The 19305-nt window shown below is 44.0% G+C and overlaps 1 protein-coding gene across 4 annotated transcripts in view; it reads right to left on the bottom strand.

The window, feature by feature from the left end:
- The window catches only part of wwp2 (WW domain containing E3 ubiquitin protein ligase 2), a 55658-nt gene that overhangs the window by 19197 nt on the left and 17156 nt on the right, over window positions 1-19305 (bottom strand). For all 4 annotated transcript variants that reach the window (XM_070971698.1, XM_070971701.1, XM_070971697.1 and 1 more), the window contains exons 6-10: window positions 18994-19072; window positions 15304-15467; window positions 14450-14693; window positions 13098-13187; window positions 3520-3694 (exon numbers count right to left, since the gene is read on the bottom strand). In XM_070971698.1, coding sequence (XP_070827799.1) covers window positions 3520-3694; window positions 13098-13187; window positions 14450-14693; window positions 15304-15467; window positions 18994-19072 — 752 coding nt within the window. The remainder of the gene's footprint in view (window positions 1-3519; window positions 3695-13097; window positions 13188-14449; window positions 14694-15303; window positions 15468-18993; window positions 19073-19305) is intronic.

The raw sequence follows: 19305 nt of genomic DNA, 5'->3' as shown, positions 1-19305 counted from the left end.
GTGCAGGCACTCGTTACAGCGCCATGGTCCATTTAAGAGGACGACCGGCCCCTTGACCCTTCGGTTGTCATGTGCAGCAGAAAAGAAATGTGGCACCTGACCTCAACATTACAGCCCTGTGAACAAATCTGCTCAAACACACCCACACCCACACACAACCACACACACCCACACACGCACACAGAGGAGGAGCACATGATTTAACAGGGCATACATGCACATTAGCGCGCGCACACACACTGAAACAGAGTGAAAGTCGCAGTAAATGAAACTGATGCTCTGATTTTTAACAGTAAGAGAGGAGTTTTTCAGCCATCCTGTTGGAGTTGTTATTTTTTACAGCGCGTCTCCACGCAGTGAGCGTGTCAGTCGGGCAGTAGAACATGTGGCTGTGCTCACGGTTAAACTATGAGCTCTTTTGTGTGTGTTTCCTTGTTCACACACACTGGGGCCATAAATAGTCGCAGCTATCAGCAGTGTGGGCATTCCAAGACAGAGCAGTGCACTATCTACATGGAGGGCAGACCTGCCCACTGGCTTTTCTCACACACACCGAGGGAGAGGAGGGAGAGGAGGAAGGCCAGAGGAGGAGAAAGGAAGGAGGCAAAGTCTGCAGCCCGCGCCGAATCTGAACGTTTCTGTCCCAGCGTGGACAGAGTGTGTGTGGCGTCACCTTCGAGCGCATGAATTAATCCTGACACTGCGATGACTGTTTCAATCATGACATCACACGACATCTGACATCACTGGAAACAATCCCACGAGGGATAACCTGGCTATTAAATCAAATACTTTCTTCTGCTGTGAACCATAATCAAAACGGATCACGGCACTGTGCACTGAGTGAGTCAGAGAGATGCTGAGGACGACAGTAAGCCAGAGATCTTATCTAATCTTATCTATTTCCTGCAGGACACTTTGTAGAGTAAGCCTCGGCTTTGAGGTGTTCAGAGGCCTTTAAGGCAGAAAAGAATAGGGTTTCGACCGAGGGACTGCAGCAAACAGGAGCTCCCTTTAACCTGAAGTTTAAGGGAAATTGTGAGGCTTTGGTCCAAGGCTTTATTTTACTCCCCTTCGGTATTTGTCCATCTGTTGCACGGGAGGATCCGCACACATGTGCTTGGCCCTTTCTTTTTTTAAGTATTGGTCGGGGCCGTTACAGACGCAGTCGTAAAATGGTATTCTACTGCTGTTCAATGGTGGGCTCCTCCACAAAGCCGAGAGGGAACACCAGCTTCACGTCAGGTTAACTTCATGCAGTGGAAAATGGGGTAAAATGATACTAAATGATGCTTTTTTAATACCTGTTAATATCTATTCTAACAAAGCAGAGCAAACCTCTCAAACACAGTGTTTAATGTTTTAACAAAAGCAAAAATACAAGAACTTCAAGTCTAAAAAATACCTAATCAAAGAATAAGGAAACATGACTAAGAATCCCACAAAGCATTTCATGCCAGCTTTGGTTCGTTCAATAATACTCTGGACACATTTTGCTTGGTATTGAGGTTTGATTCTCAGCCCATGAAGAGAAGAAATTCCACCTCAGTCTTACTGATACTGTCATATTCACGTGATTAGAGCCTTGCATGAAGATGTGAGCTGTACTTTCCCAGCTAAAGGGCAGCATCGACAGAAGGCTAATTCAGTTACAGTAATAACACTGGTCACACTTACAATCAATAAAGTAAACAGAGTAATACTCTTACCAGGGTCCAAAATGATTGACTGCCAAGACCTACTCTAAATGCCAGTGGACGATAAATCAGAGCAGGCCAGTGGCTCCACCACCTGCTCACACTTTGTGTTTAGCTTTTCACAAAGGAGTTCTGTTTCTCTGCTGCTTGTGTGTGTAACTCCCCAGATGTTTGATGACGGTTCATGTTCGAAGGTCAATTACTCTCACTGAAATAGCATGTGGCCGGTAGCTTAACGATTTCAAACCTTTGTTCGCAACTTCAACGCTGACCACAGCAGGCGTAGGCAGACACGGATATGGCGTGATGACGGGATCAGGAGTACGGGTGTGAGACTGTCAATGTGTGGGGCAGGACGACGGCGTGTGGATGGACAGATAGACGGATGATGAGAGGGTTAGAGGGATGGATGGAGTGAAACACGGTAAGGTGATTTTAAAGAGCGATGCATAGGAAGACTAACTGTAAACGAGGACAAATGCACAGAAAACTTTCATAAGAACTGAAACCTTAGAACACACAAACACACACACAGAGTGCAGGGTGGGGTGTTTATATAGGAGCCTATAAGAGTTTTAAGGTTGCTTTTAATAATGGTCCATTGAGAAAGCTCTGTTGTTTCAGCCCCGTAAATTTTTACTGTCTGGTTGCAGTCTGACCTTGGCTGCTTCACGGAGAGGACGGCGACTGCCGGAGACATGGTCGAACCTCGACTGACTGCGCCGGAAAAATACTAGAAACAAGTCTCAAATAACATCTTTAATTTCTATAGAAACCGACGTCCTGTGACGTGTCGCATACAGCACGGATCTTACACAAAGCAGGTGTTGATCGTGTTTGGTGAACGTGTACAGCACAACGATGAGCCCTGAGCTTTAAACAGCTAAAAGACAAAGAAAGACAGACTTCTGAGTTGAACACTTTACCCAGAATTGTGCATATGAAAGGTTACTGGAGACATCAGCTGACATATCTCAGCCCAAGTCTGGCTTTATTCCCAGTCAACAATGACTTTCTGATGACACCAACATCAGCGAGCTGAGGTGAATGTTAACTATTCAGCTGCACTAATCAATATTTTGACCATTAACAATGGCTCAAATGACTATGTGTACCATGAAAAGTCGCTGTTTTGGTTCATTCTCACTTTGCTATAATGTGCATATGTGGTCTCACGCCTGTGCACATTGAAAGTGATGTAAGATGTAAGCCTATGTGTCCATTGATGCAAGACACTGATATCAGAATACAGACGTCCCAGCGGAGAAGGCTTTTGTTGTTGGATGTAATTTAGTTGATTTAAATCATATTAGCATAGTTAGCATATTTTAGTTGGACATATTTTCCAGTACAAAATTATGATTGTCAATTTAAGATTTATCAGCAGTCAGGTAAAAGAAATAAAATCTGCGGGTCAAGTCTAGTTGAGGTTGCAGAGTGCCAGAAGTAAGTCTTAAGTGTATCTCTGGATATTTATGATCAGAAAAAATGATCATAGATTCAGGATTTTGTAATAAGGAAGACGAGGCTGCAATGTTTAGGATTTTAACAAGATGATAGAACTTTTTTTGTGGAAAAAAACACTTGATTAGTCAAAGTGCAGTGATTTCTATACATCTTAAAACATGTCTGCAGGGATCTTTAAAGTAATATCTAACAGACCCAAAGTCAATGCCCTGTAGTCACAGCAGTGAATGCTGCACCCATCAGAACTATTTTAAAGCCCTTCCTGGGGGAAAACCTGCCTCAGTGAGGCATCATTGTTTCCTATATACTAGGACACTGTGTGCATGTAAACATGGCTGGGAAAGGCCGGCAGTACCTGGTAGAGGAAGCGCTGGCTGAACTGGTGCATGGCGCCCTGCAGCTGGCTGCGCTGACTCTGCCACTGCTGGTAGTTGCGCACAGACTCGGCCGTGGGCCTCTGCCATGTGGTAGTTCTAGTGTTGTGGTCCACGTAGTAGTACCTGCCCCGCTGGTCCACTCGCTTCTCCCAGCTGGAGGGGGAGACAGATGGGGGTGAGAGGGGCTGCGGCTTTCAACAGTATCTTTATTAAGCACGTCAAGAGTGGGTGGCTGTATCGAAAAGCGGTGCTGCTGATAGTAACAAGACTGATTTATATAGAGAAGGAAAAAGAAACAAAGGCAAGAAAAGGAAAGCAAACAGTAACAGGCGGGAGACAGAGAGGGGGAGGGAGGAAGAGGAGCTGGGGATGAAGCACGAAAGTCTCGTTCTACATCTCCTGAAAAGGATCGCAACAAGGGCAGAATAAAACTGATGGATATTCACATGGCAGGTCCCCAGATTTCTTCTTCTTTTTCTTTTTTGTGGCGTCATTACTGGTTTAGCTCAGCCTCAGACATCATCAACAACAATTTATTCACTTTAAAGACAACGCCAGCACTTAATTACAATGATTAGGGAAAACAATGGGCGACGCCAGATTTCTGAGTGGCAATAACCATGAGTCGTAGTGTGTGTGTGCGTCAGTGCCTGCCAGTGGCATGACTAAGAGGTCGATGTCACTGGTTCCCAACCTGGGAGTCCCGACCTCCACTAGAGGTCGCAAGGCCTGCTGAGTTTAAGGGGTGTGAGAAAACTTTAGATAGTAGGCCTACAAGTTAGCTTTCCATTCATTCATGTGAAGAAATTGATATTTTTTAGTTTAGTTTATTCCTTAAGGTATAAACTTAAAAAGAATCTCACAGGATAAGACCTGAACACAAGCTGCATTCACAGAACCTTCACTCTCCGCTTAACAGCTTCATCCTGCATGAGAAGAGTTAAATCAACCAGAGAGATGATAGAACAACAGGGAGAGGAGAACGCTGAATGGGTCTGAAAAAGAAGTGTATGACTGGGGGAAATTGAAATATATATATATATGATACAGAGACTGTATGACTCATCTCTGGTGCAACATTAACAGGAAAAAATCTGCTCAAAATTCACCCAAATCTCTCACTTTACACAAACTTCCCGCAGATATTCTGTTCACTATTTGGGTTAAATGTACAGTTTATCAGCTGTTCCATACTGTTATTGTTAGGCATCGGATAGAACATAAAATATCCATACAACAAGCTACTAAGTCAGGATTCGTCCATTTACTGAATAACAGAAAAACTGTCTGTTTTCTGTATATCCTGTTCTTCCCCTGAGATGGGAGGTCTGGACATGGACTGAGATACAGAGGGTCCACAGAAACACACACACACACACACACACACACACACACACACACACACACACACACACACACACACACACACACACACACACACACACACACACACACACACACACACACACACACACACACACACCAGTTCCCTGGGCTCAGCAGGACTGACTGCTGTTCCGCTGCTATTCTCATATCTCTGACTTCAGCGCTACAGAATTTGGAAGAGAAAACAGCGTCGACTTCCGTCTGCTAACAAAAACACACTGTGCAGAAACCGACGGGCTCGAGAATGCGCGCACACACACTCATGCAAAAAGGAATAAACACTCATGTCGACCATGACATCGCTTCCACCGTAGCAATGTTAAAACTCCATGGTGTTTTGTTTTTTTTTTCAACCTTTCATAACGAGCTGTGTCTCTGCAGCCTTCCACCTCTCTGCTTTTGTTCAGTGTTTTTCTAAAGCGGTCTGACAATCTGGTTTGCACTGCAGTCAGGATGTAAAAGACTGGTCGCCGCAATGAATGTGTGAGATAAGCTGGAAAATAAATTCTGCTCTGCTCCTCTACAGTGAACTTTCATTCGTCAAAATGTTCCATGTTCAAAATGCCCTGATGTTCTCGAAGCTCTATAATATTGGACGACGCACAGAACATGAGATTAACACCAAAAGTTTAAACACACAAAACCTCGTTCACACGCTAATATAATCAGCTCAACAGATCAACTTTTCATTTGCTGGGTCCTCCCAGTGGCCCGAGACCTCTACATAGATTCACTTTTGTTGCGCCTAAACCAAACTCAAACACACATCCAGTGTGTGTCCAGTGAGCAGGAGGAGAGCTGAATGACAGATTTACGACATGAAAGCAGAGTGTTATGGTGAGAGCTTATGTGCTCAGTCAACATTCTATGGATGAATACACATTTATCTGAACTTAGAAACCCTATTCATGAAGCATTTTGGGCACATTTTATGCTTTTGTTGACAGAAGCGAGAGGACAGAAAATGAGACGACCTACAACATAGGTCCACAGTCAGACTCAAAGTCAAAGGCCGAACCCCCGAGGCCACCAGGGCGCCCCACCCCATTTCTGATGCCTTTTATGGCCAGCATTTGCCCAGCAATAGCAAGTCAACGTATTTACATCCTGTAACTGACCCTCCACGTCGTAGCTTTCATTGTTATTGGCACAGTCTGCCTTTCCCGTGTGAGATTTACACTGTGCACCCATACACAGGGGATTCACAGGAAACAATGCATGCGTTCAAGCGCCCCACTGTTACTGTTCGTTAAGTGTCTCTGTTTACTGATGGCTCTCCTTCAGCTGGAGCGAATGCAAACTGAACATTTCCTGCTGCTTCTCATTAAAAGGGTCCGACTGGCGAAACACAGGGTACATTTTATTATGAAGCAGCTGCAGGTAAGACGATGTGTTTGTCACTTAGATTATTGCAACTGTAAATTAGTCTTATTTTTAGTCAACAAGATATGGACAATTCAGCGCTTCTTACTAGTGCTGTCAATTGATTAAAATATTTAATCGTGATTAATCTCATGAATGTCGTAGCTAACTTGCGATTAATCGCAAATTAATCGCAAATTTTGATCTATTCTAAATGTCCCTTGAATGATCATTTTAATACTGTTATCAATATGAAAAAGTGAATAGGCTTGCTTTGTACAAATGTTTTTTAATGGCTACAACAACGTGTAGTGTTATATTTCACACTAACATTCTCACTTTGAGCAGTCATTCACATTTGAATGAATCAAAATCTCACACAATTTAACACTGTCAATCAACAGATGGCAAAAAAATAAACACCTGGTTACAAAAAAGCCCCTTCAAAAACACTTTCTTTCTGCCTATAGGGCAGTTAAACCGTGGCTTAAACTTAAACGGAGAATTCGCATTCGCCGTGTGTTTGGCCATCAAGTGGTATTTCAGACTGGATGTGCTACGGTGATAATTCAGTTCACACCGACAACACACACAGATAACTTTGGTCTTGTCAGTCGATCCATCGGGCAACTTTTTGAAACTAAACTTTCCATCCAGAATCTCGTTCGCATCCAATTCGGCATTTCGCGCTTGACATCCACACAAACCGGTAGCCTACTCTTTTACAGCTAGCGAGCAGGCAAGACTTAAACGTGCGTGGGGTGTGCCTATTGTTTTGTTTCCGGTTTACAACCGGATCCTGTAGTTTTTCTTACGTTGGCCACAGCTTATAAAAAACTACAAGTTCACTAGGTCACAAAGAGAGTTAATCTCACGATAAAAAAAATGACGCTGTTAAAACTGATTTGCGTTAACGCGTTAATAACGCGTTATTTTTAATAGCACTACTTTTTACCAATGGATGAGTAAATATTGCAGAGAAGAACAGCTATAATGAGCTGTGAGATGATAAGCTGCAGACAACAGGCTCTTAATGCGGTGAGTGAAACCCAATACGTCTCCGACATGTAATCAAGGTAAACAACTTTTACTGTGTCCCACTGCTGTGTGGAAAACCACCCATGCTGTTTTTGCTGGTTCCTGTAGTTTTTAGAAAATATTACTCAAAGAGGAGGACGCAGTGCATGTGTTGGGACTATTTTCAGCAGCAGTGTATGCGGGGCTGAGTCAGAATAAGCAAAAGCATGTGTGTTAATGGTCAGGGAGGCCAGTGGAACAGTGTGACGCAATACACACACAGACACACACAAACACACAGTGCTTGTTAGTAGGATCAATTCCTTGTTGGTTGGGGTCTATTCATATTTGCTGACAATAGGAAAAAAACAGAATATGACCTCACTTATTATTTAAAAACACACTTGCTGCTCCCACCAGTGAACACAGGTGTCTCTAAGTCAACTAAGAGTGAAATGTTGAGTGTTAAGAGACGTCACGTATACTGACGCTGTGCACCAATTTAAGCTAAGTTAAGAGGCCTGACTCAATCATCCCTAAAAACAGCTCTTCATGCAAAGTGACTCCTCCAGCACAACAAATGTTTATTGAATCTGTACTGGAGTGAGGTGGCAGCTGTGGGTTATTTCTCTCAGCGAGCAGCCGGGAAAATAAAGCCCAGCAAAAACAACAAACCGCTCTTTTACTGACTGCATCAAAACTGATGACACCTGACTTCAGTTTTCCCTCAAAGAAGTTTGAGCAACACTTTCATAAGCCACGGAAACAGTCGTATCCTTGATAAGCGTATTTGTCTACATGCACTGTAAACGGTACTTCTTTGCTGAGAACCTTTAAGCATGGCACACACACTCAGCATTGTGTCTCCAGTGAGAACAGAGCCCACATTAGCTGACGTAAGGAGTGGAATAATAAAGGTACTTTGTTGTCTTCTGAATGGAAAATCTCTTGTCTCTTGTGGTCAGAAGTCAGGCTCAGCTACACAACTGCACCCCAGGAGCTGGCAGGTTTCAATATCTTGCTCAAGGACACATCAGCAGTGCAGATGATTGCAAACAGGGAGTAATTTGGTTGAGGGATAGTCTCTCTGACCACCATGCCTCTGAGCTTCCTTTGAAAGGCAGGACAACACTGTTCCCTCTCTGATATTAGCACTAGCTAGTTATTTACTGGAGCCAGGGAAAATCCCTGAGCCCGCAGTGGCTCGTCTGAGAGTCTCTACTTATTTCTGCTATCTGACTTTAACTCATACTGTAGTGTATTTCTTTGAAGCAGAAGTGTACAGCTTCCTCACCATGAGCGGTCCAAATTGAGATTACACAGTACATCTTCTTTTGAACAGCCCTCTCATTCACGATGGCTGACAGCAATCACTATGAGCTCTGATCTACTGTCTCCATCCCATTTTCTGTTGGGATGGATTTTGACATGTGTTGACCAAACAAAACTGAGCACCATATACCATATCTGTCTGGCCTGCTTCAGCCTTACTGTCCACCCTGATCCCTAAGATCAGCCAATCAGCTGCTGCTGGCAGTCCCCAAAACAAGGCTGAAGCTCGGAGGAAACAGAGCGTTTGCCGCCGTTGCTCCCAAGCTCTGGAACGAGTTGCCTTTTAACATTAGACAGGCCTCGTCGCTTCCTGCTTTTAAATCTCTTTTAAAAACACACTTTTATTCCTTGGCTTTTAATACATTTTAATACACTTTAGTTCCACTCTGTTTGGCATTCCTCTAAGAAATCACTTGCCTTGAGCTTGTTTGTTTGTTTGATTGCTTTTATGCTTGTAACTTTTAACTCAATTATTATTACGTCCCAGTGTACAGCACTTTGGCTACCCCTGTGGTTTTTTTAAAATGTGCTATATAAATAAAGTTGATTGATTGATTGATTGATTGATTGATTGATTGATTGATTGATTGATTGATTGATTGATTGATTGATTGATTGATTGATTGAGCAATCACAAAGTGGTGAACCTCGCTCCATCCTCGCTTGTGAGCGACTGAGCCTTTCCAGGATGCCCCTTTCATACCCAATCATCATACTATCACTTGTTACCAATCAACCTGTTTACCTGTGGAATGATCCAAAAGATCCCAAGATACTTAAACTCCTCCACTTGAGGCAGGAACTCTCCCCCATCCTGAAGGGAGAAAGCCACCTTTTTCCGGTCGAGAACCATGGCCTCGGACTTGGAGGTGCTGACTCTCATCCCAGCTGCTTCACACTCGGCTGGGAACCGTAATGCTGCAGTAATGCGGTCGCTGTACCGGTCTGTTGTGGTGAAGAAGGAGCTGAGCCGAAAGGCGAAGCTCTCGATTTACCGGTCAATCTACGTTCCTACCCTCACCTATGGTCATGAACTTTGGGTCATGACCGAAAGAACGAGGTCACGGATACAAGTGGCTGAAATGAGTTTCCTCCACAGGGTGGCGGGGCGCTCCCTTAGAGATAGGGTGAGGAGCTCTGTCACCCGGGAGGAGCTCAGAGTAGAGTCGCTGCTCCTCCACATCGAGAGGAGTCAGCTGAGGTGTCTCGGGCATTTCTATCGGATGCCCCCTGGACGCCTCCCCAGGGAGGTGTTCCAGGCATATCCCACCGGGAGGAGGCCTCGAGGAAGACACAGGACACGCTGGAGTAACTTTGTCTCTCGGCTGGCCTGGGAACGCCTTGGGATCCCCCCGGAAGAGCTAGGGGAAGTGTCCCGGGAGGGGGATGTTTGGGCGTCCCTGCTCAGACTGCTCCCCCTGCGACCCAGCCCCGGATGAAGCGGGAGAAAATGGATGGATGGATGGATGGATGTTCCAAACAGGTGTTTCTGGAGCGTTCCACATCTTTCCCAGTCTTTAGTCGCTCCTGAACCAACTTATTTAATATGTGTTGCTGCATCATATTCAGAATAAGCAGATATTTACAAAAACCAATGAAGCTGATGAAATATATTGTCTTTGTGCTGTTTTCAACTGAGTAGATGTCAACGTGGATTAGCACGTAATCACATCCTCCTTTAGTTATATTTTACGCAGCGTTCCACCTTTGTTTGGAATCAGGGTTGCGGCATCATAACGAACAATGCTTGCAGTACATTGATCAAACTGGAGACAGAAACTATACGTAGTGCCCCGATAGAAGATTTTATGACTCCGACAGCCATCCAGTCAGAAACAAGTATTTTCCATGGTCGTGGTAATCATAATACACTCTTTTGTAATACGTTTTCTAAAAGGCGGCATCAAATTTCACTGTTTATAATAACCGCCCATTTGTTGTGTTCTGTTAAAATGTGAAAGATATTTCCACCATGAAACATTTCTGGTCTGTGGCAGTTCAGCATTGGCCAGTTTGTGGCTCAGACTCCAGACACCACGTTACCCAATATTTCATGTTAACTCTCAATAAAACTCTGTCAAAATGAAAGTACTTCATAGTGTACTGCAATAAATAAACTCAGTGAAGGACTGTTTATGCTTTGTGTTCTTTTTGTGCTGTTTTTTGGACGTCTCGATATTCTTTTGGTGGCTTCAGCCTCAACTGGTTTGTGATCGCTCTAATTAGGAAAACTGGGGTTTATTTAGCATCTCAGTGTCAGCATGAAACACAACTGACTGTCGCTTAGTTTCCACAGTCACATTAAGACGCTCTGCCAGGTAGAAAACCACCACCGTTGGACGGGATGGGAGCGGCTGCAGTCTCGACTGAAGGGCTGATCACAGCTTTCATGATGTTGCATATGAGCTTCAGTTAGTGTTGCATTTAGGTTTGGTACAGCTGTTCCCATTCTATGCTCGGACTGTGGGAATGCAGTATTGAACATAAACACGAAATGCTGCTTTACAGTCTCGTTTCTGTTGTTTAACTTTGCCTAAACAACATAAATCATGAAAAGGAATTGTAACATTGTGGTTGACAGACAACATGCGATGCTGACAAGTATGGCTTTATGTACCGTAAACAGAGTTTCAGTTTTAATTAAAGCGTGTTATGACGTCCTGCATCTTGAACGAGTGATGCATCACTCCACAGGATATTTGATAAAGAGCAGTGTGACTCAGAAGCTCTCCTCAGCCCGGCTTTGGATGGCTTTCATTATTTCTGCTTCCAAACCTCGATTGCTTAACTCATCCCACCCTGCCCCCCTCCAGCATCTAAACAGTTCCTGGTGTGTACATCTGGAGCACAAACCCAGTGTTAGTTTGCTAATTGATCCTCTGAAGGGCCACGGCGGCCAGCAGCCAACACAGTGGTGGATGGAAGTACATGTGGCGCTAAGAAAGGACTTTTGTTCTCCGGGCCCCCGCGCTCTCGTTCCTTGTATGGAAAAACTGAGATGGGGGGTGGGGGTTTGAGCAGAAGGGGGGTTGACCTTTTCCTAAAAGCAGCCTCTCTTTCTCTCTGTCACCCAGTCACACACTGAAAATCAACAAATAATTGGTGCAAGTAAAAATGTCATAAAGAGGCTGGGCTCTGGCCCGGGGTCCTCCGCTCTGCTGCGCACAGAGAGAGGGAGAAACTGTGTCCTCATTATGACGGCTCAGCACACAAACACGAAAATCAACTGGGTGATTTAGAACCAATTACAGCGCGCGCTGTTAGATCTGAAAACATTCTTAAAACAAACATACGAGACGGCCTGTTCGGGCCGCTGACGAGACTGGAACAGAAACATTCCTCTGGATGCGTTTCTGTCATTTACCTGCACGCCTGATGAAGTGCCTACAGGTCACACCAGGTCAAACGCGAACCGGCATGACTGACCACAAAGCGTCACGACAGCTCTGACCTTTGAGGCAATCGAGAGCCGGAGAGTCCAACATGGAGGACACTATCAAAGCTTGTTTAGCTGTGTTGCACATCCGTGTCTATTTAACTTCCTGTGTCAGAGCATAAACTCAACATAAGAGAAGGGGTTAGCAGCAGGTTAGGTAAGTTTCCTGTGCAGCGACTGTAAACAGGATGTTGACCAGTCTTCTAACATTCACATTATCATTTATAAAATGAACCAGAGCACATTCATACGGTCCAAACATCACAAACTTCCCTTAGAGGGCTTTTTAAAATCTGTACAGAGCAGAATGTAGTTCATCAATGCTCAAGTTCACTGTTTGTTTGTTTGTTTGTTTGTGTGTGTCTTCGTTTGTTGCACGATATTGTGAAATTAAAATCCCATGCTGGAGATTAAAAAGAAAAGGTGTATGAACTTTACGCTAACATGAGTCTTTGAAACCAAATATGAGCACTTCAGCTCAGTCGTGGTTGACAGATGTTTCAGAGGTATTCTACCAAAAAAAAGGAAGATTCAAAAATAGCTTCTGAATTAATCACTAAACTCTCTACCGAAACAAGGTAATGACTTTTTGCAGTAACAGCCAGCAGCTGCTGAGGCAGTCACCCCTCACACAGATTTACTGGCTGGTAACCATTACAACATTTAAATCCACTGACCTTATTCACCCATTGAAAGGAAAAAAGGGAGCATTTGAAAACCTCAGCAATGAAAGAGTTTCACACGGGCAGCCAGTTTATCAGAGCATGGATCAGTTGCTGTAATAAGCTGTTCATCCCATGAAGATTAGTCTGGAACCGGTATTTGTGAGCGTGTTTGTTCCCTGTATCTGTGGTCACGCAATGGTTTCCATAATATCAGAGGTGGAGGACATGACTAGCTGATGTGTGACTTTTAAAGGCCAATGTAGACCCAACTTATCACCTAGTCTTACCTTGCCTAACACTGTATGTCATGAAATCAATGCACCAACACAGAAAACACTGAAAAATGGAGCAGGCATACCCCGGTGGCAGTGGTCTTTCCCAGGTTGTGGTTTTGGTGTTGTGGTCGACATAGTACACTCTGCCATGAGGCAACACCCTCTGCTCCCAGCTATAGGGGGGGGGGGGAGAGAGAGAAAGAAGAGTCGCATTTGATTCACATTACAAAAATACTAGATATGTCACAACATGTGAATGAAAAGCGACCTGTGTTTACACTTGCGCCCATCGGCTTGGCATAGTTATGATGGCGCTCGACGGTGTATTTATCCGTGCTCATGTAAACGACAACATTTTAAAAACGATGTTGTGCGCACAATGTTATTTTTGAAAAAAGAGGGGCTAAAATATCCGTTTTCCAAAATACCCTGCTGAACGTGTAAACGTAGGGTCAGTCATTTTCATGACATTTTGACTTTTCATTGCAGATATTGCAACATCTATGATATTGCAGACATGTGCTTTAATTAAGTCATTAACGACTGTGTTAAAGGGCCTCCTGTTGTGCGTGCTGGCTCATCAGCACAGTGCAGTGCAGTGAGACTGGACATGGAAAAAGGCTTTCAGAGTGCAGAGTTACATGACAAAGCAATGTTGTTAGTTCCCCTTGTGCTATTCCTGCGATGACAAGTCCAAAAGTCTGCTGTTTACAGTCAGTAGTCACCATCTCTCAGTCACACTATTTTGACTGAAACTGGATATTAACACTGTTTAAGATCTTGATCATTGATTGCTTTTATTCTGACTTTCAAAATTAAATATGATGACCATTGTTTTGGAATTAGAAGCACTCAGTGAAGTCATTTATAGCTGTAAGTAACAATATAGCAAGCAGGCTCTATTTATTACTGTATGTAGTCGTGGAAAGTTGAAATAAGGGTGTATTCTCATATTTCTCACACTAAAAGCAAAACATTAATGATATATTTACTGACTGTTTGTGTATCTTATGAAGGTTTGTGTCTACTTCAGCCCACATGCTTGTCAAGGGTCCAAAGCTGCAGCATGTGCTGCACAACAGACTGTTGGTGACATAATGTTTGATTATCACGAAAGCACACAATTTAGCGAACACCACTCTGAACGAGACTGGAGCTTTCTGCAAAGTTTGGTAAATTAAATAGCACTTGCAAAAAACACACTATGACTTATCTCAAAATAGGAAATGACGAGAAAATGTGTTTTTTAAAGAAATGTTTTGAAAGGTTTTGTTTGTAATATTGCCAAATACTGCAGGGTCTCTAGGACCATGTGTTACTGGAGGCACACTGCCCATGAAATACTTCAAGGACGAAAACAAATACTAATGCAATCAAACTGCACTGCTTCAAACTGTGGGCTGAGAGATGTGAGATCGCATGCACTGCCTCTCACCCTGCCGGAAGCGAGTCTGTAGTGGGTTCTGTGGTGCTGTTGCTGGTCTGTTCGGCGGTGGAGGTTGCGTTGGGGCCGGGCTCCGAAGGTGCGGCCAGACCCAGGGCGTCTTGACCTGGAGAGGGGCTGCCGCTGCTGCTGCTGGCGGCCGGGGATCGGCCCGAGGGAGAGGACGGAGGAGGCGTGTGACGGGCAACGCCCCAGCGACTGTTCTCCAGCCCGTTAGACGTCAACTCAACTTTGTCTGAGAGAAGACACAGCGAGCAGAGGGGAAGGACGAAAAGTCACATACTGATATCTGTTAGAGCAGAAAAGCAGGCATGAATTTAGGTTTTATGATCAGGAGCATTAACTGGGTTCTGATCGTCAGAATCGTCTGCCTCCTATCAGGAAAAATACACTGATCCCCTGTGCTCACAGGTGAGTGAATCTTTTTCAGGTAACAGGCGCAGGTTAGTTCAGCATGTGTTAGTGCTGACCATCGCTTTCACAGGTTAAAGAACAAATATCATTAGTGGCAGATTACATAAAATGTCATTAATTTACTCGGATGAGGCAGTATTCATAACTCCTTTGTTGTCTGTGTGAAGATCTCAACTTCAGCTGTTTCTGATGACAGATTTAGACTCTATGTAAGCCTGAAGTGACTGCTGCCCACCCTGAAGTGACATAATACGTTTATTTTTTTTACTGGTTGGCATCAGAACATCTGCTGGTGCAGCTTTAAAGATGCAGAATATCAGCAGCTTCTGTCCATTTTGACATCAACGTTCAGTCAGTGTACATACAGAAACGTCCTGTTAAAGCAAGGTCTGTGTGTCCCGTGGTATTAATGTTAGCAGACGTTTTCGTACCTGCGCTGCTTCCAGGGCTGGCGTGACTCTTGGAGGACTGACGGTGACCAGACGGGCCAGAGCCGGGGACCTGCTCCTCATTCACCTCCCCGTTCGTCAGAGAGGCCCCTCTGGAGCACCCTGGAGAGCTGCCCTGCGAACCCCCCACTGAGTGCCTGTTACTCCTGAAAAACAGAGGGACACAGAGAGAGAGAAAGGATGAGATGTGGAGCAGATGCGGGGAGAAAGTGAAAGAAAAGGAGATGAGGGGGAAAGGAGGATGAGAGGGAGGGAGGGAGGGAGAGATGACAGAGAGACATCAATGCTCGCTGTATGGCAAGAAATGTGTACGATTGTTGTGTCTTACTCGTTCTTTGACAGTCTTTCATGTCCGCTTCCTGTGAATCAACCCACAGCTTTGTTATGACAACTTATAATTAGAGCTATTGTTCTTCCTGACTCGGGGGAACAGACCTGGCACACGCGTGAGCCGTACACAGGCAAACCAAGCACACCGAAAACACAAACAGAGGTGTTGCTGTCGGCTACTTTTCCTCTCTGAACACCCTCATATTTTCCTAACACTAAATATAACTTTGCTTTTCCGACAAGAACTTTCATACAAAGAAAAATATGTTGGCTTTCCCTCCCCAGGACCGAGGAATGCTGAGGCCGAGCTTGGACGGGCGTCAACAGAAGACCGGATTCGGGGCCGCGCTCGGTTGTTTATTGGCTGCAACGAGGCAAAGAAGCAGCAGAGGAAGGAAGCATCAACTTGGCGTGCGTGTACATATTTACTGTATAGATGCATGAATGTGTTTGTGTATGGGCACCAAGCTCCTCGTCATGGGAGACCAAAAAACACCGCTCCTCTTCTTTCTCTCTCTGCGGCGTCCGTTCTTACACAACTCGATAGAGATGTTGACTGCCTCTCCATGACAGCGGTGGTTTGGGCTCTTGGCTGAACTGTGTTTAATGCCCCCCTGCAATGTTTGGAGGGAAATACCATCTGACCCCACGCACCCCCGCCGCAAAGCTTTGAAATAAATGCAGTCTGCTCCACTATTTATTATCCCACCACCATTCTAGCCAGTGAGAGCAGCATCTGAAACCACATTACGGGGGGAATAACATGCTGGCACTCTGCATAAGTGCTTTAGTCGACCATACTGGCACAGGGCTCCATCACTCGATCCTTTTTTCTTTCTTCCATTTATTTTGGTTACAATTATGCCGAGTTTATGAATTTCATTTAAGCGCTCAGCAAACAGTGTTTCAGAAAAAGGTTATGCAAGTTTATTAGTGCTTTTCTATTCTTATTATTATACCACTACTTCTGCAGAGATTTGAGACCAGCTGTGTAATAAACGATGCTGGATTTAGGTGCCTAAAAAGCTGATTTTCTGTGTGTGTCAGTGTCAGTGTGTGTGTGTGTCAGCGTCAGACAATAAACAGGACTTTCGGTTGGATAGTTGGCTGAAATATTTTATGTCACCTTCCACCTCTTCCTGTATAACTTTTACAACTTTTGTTGAACATTATGTGGCTCTACCCCAGCGGTTCCTGAGGTGTGAGCCTGTTGTATTTGTGACACTTTGCACATGCAAGGTGGACCGTAAACATGTGAATAAAGCTAACAGTCGGCTACACAGACCACCATCTCTTCTCTCCTCTGTTCAATGGATTTATAAATACATCACATGGTGTCATAAGTGAAGTAAATATGGTATGTTTATCTGGACAAGAGTCTGAGGAATGGCCTGACTGGGAACAACATTTTTCAATGTAGCAGGTCACAACAAAGCTAAACAAAGAGCCTGCTGAAGTCCAGCTGATGTACTCTATAGGCCCAGAGGCCAAACAAGCGTAGAAGTCTTTCACCTTGGAGGATGAGGAGGGGGCTAAAGATTACAACCATGTACTGGGACTGTTTGATGGGCACTTCATGCTGAAACACAGCATATTTTGAGCGGCTATAATTCCACTCACAGACCCAAGAGGCAGATGAGACCGTCACTGTGACATAATCGCACCCAACCCATGAAGACGTGGTGGGTAGCCCCCGTCTGCATTCCAGGCTCCTCTGAGTTTTTTCTCGCACATTCCCGCCTGACAGGGACGTTTCTTTTTCCCCTTGCTCCACGTAATTATCACAAATCAAATGTATGAGATTACTGCTCAATCAGTCATTGTCACACGCCGAGCTGAGCTGAATTACACAGATCCTGATGCACATTAGAGGAGAGGGTCAATAGGGTGAATAGATGATGGCGATGGCAGCTGCTCCATTAAATCCGTTCTTTCCTGTGTGATATAATACCTTTGCTCTAACTCCCTGACGGTCAGCACTTCATAAAAATGCAATTATTCTATTAATAGTGAGGGTGGTCTTCATTTCAGAGAGGGTGCTACATATTTCTTAAATATTTTTTGGGAATGTAGACCACTTTTTAAAATAAATACCAAGATATGCACAAAAGGCATGCTGTGAGTCTACAACATAAGGAATCGCAATAAGAAAATGCAGTGAAAAGAGGAGACGGATCGCTGTGAGCAAGGAAAGCTCCTATGAAGGAAAGCTGCTCTCATAAAACCCAAACTATCAGCACTGCCTTTGTTAGATGGAAAAACAGCATGATGTAAGGAGATGATGAGGTGTGATGTATATGTGGCTTTTTCTTTTAAACTACAGGGCTATTATTTCTTAGACATGTTCTACGCGATGAGCCACTTTTCCACTGTGCCTGACCTCTACAGGCTTAAAATATCGAAAATGGATAATGGCAGCAGCGTACAGTCAATAGGGGATATGCAGGACTGAGTGTGGAACCTGAACCTCAGGACTCAGTGCTGAAAACTACCAACACTGAGAGGTTTATTAATCCTCTGATTAAACATTTGCTTAGACTTAGACTGCTTCTTTATTGATCCCAATATGGGAAATTATTTTGTCGCAGTAGCATTAACATACGGGCAAACATACAATGTATACACAATATATAGAAAAAGTAACAAGTGACAAAAAATGTAAGCAGGAATAAAAATAACTAAATATATCATTATATAATATGTATTATAATGTATAATACGTATTACATAATATTATAATAATAAAAAATACAATATAACTAAATAAATAGACAGTATTTACAAGCAAAAAATAGCAAAATATTTGTGCAGTTTTGGATGATAAATGTTAACTGTGGACTGTATGTGCAATATTGCAGTAGTAGATAATATTTAAAATATTGGAGTTTGTGAGGTTAGTGGATTAGCTGTTTAAGTTGCTATTGTACAGTGTGATGGTTTGTGGCAGGAATTATTTCCTGAAGCGGTCCTTGTGACAGCGGAGCTGTCTGTCCACGAGGTGGTGAAGAGGACGTTCAGGGTTATCCATGATGGATGACAGTCTGTCCAGCGTCCTCCTCTCCACCACCTCCTCAAAAGTGTCTAGTTTGCAACCAATACGGAGCTACTACAACAGACTGCCACCTAACACAGCACCATTACACTGCTCTGATTTTTTCTAAACAAATATGATGTGCCTTGATGTCAGAAGCCAAGGTCACTTCCTTTTTAGGCAATTGGCAGGAAAATGTTATTAATTCTTCCACATTCAATCTCGGTTTTCTCATTTGCAGCATCAAGGAGATTGCATTTGAATTTCAAACAGTGCTTTGTGTGTGTGTGTGTGTGCGTGTGTGTCCTGACCTGCTATGCGATCCCGCTGTACTGGGTGTCTCCTCACTCTGTGTCCTCCTCAGGTTGGGTCTGTCTGACTGCAGTATCTCTGCAAAGACGCAGAACATCATCACTGTACAGACACAGATAACCAGCTAACAACTAGCTGTCAATCACAACCCATACAGCACGTCAATCAGGGGGAGAAAAGGAGAGTGACGGACAGATTGACAAAAAGTTACAGCGTCCAGCTCACATTCAAATATAAACAACTTGCACTTTCCAGCACGAGGGGAAAAACGTATCTGAATGTGAAGATGCATGAATGCTGCTGTTAAGCTT

The sequence above is a fragment of the Chaetodon trifascialis genome, chromosome 10, assembly GCF_039877785.1.
Source record: "Chaetodon trifascialis isolate fChaTrf1 chromosome 10, fChaTrf1.hap1, whole genome shotgun sequence".
In the NCBI taxonomy this organism is placed as follows: domain Eukaryota; kingdom Metazoa; phylum Chordata; class Actinopteri; order Chaetodontiformes; family Chaetodontidae; genus Chaetodon; species Chaetodon trifascialis.
The sequence above is the reverse complement of the archived record's forward strand: the minus strand, read 5'-3'. Positions and strand labels throughout refer to the sequence as shown.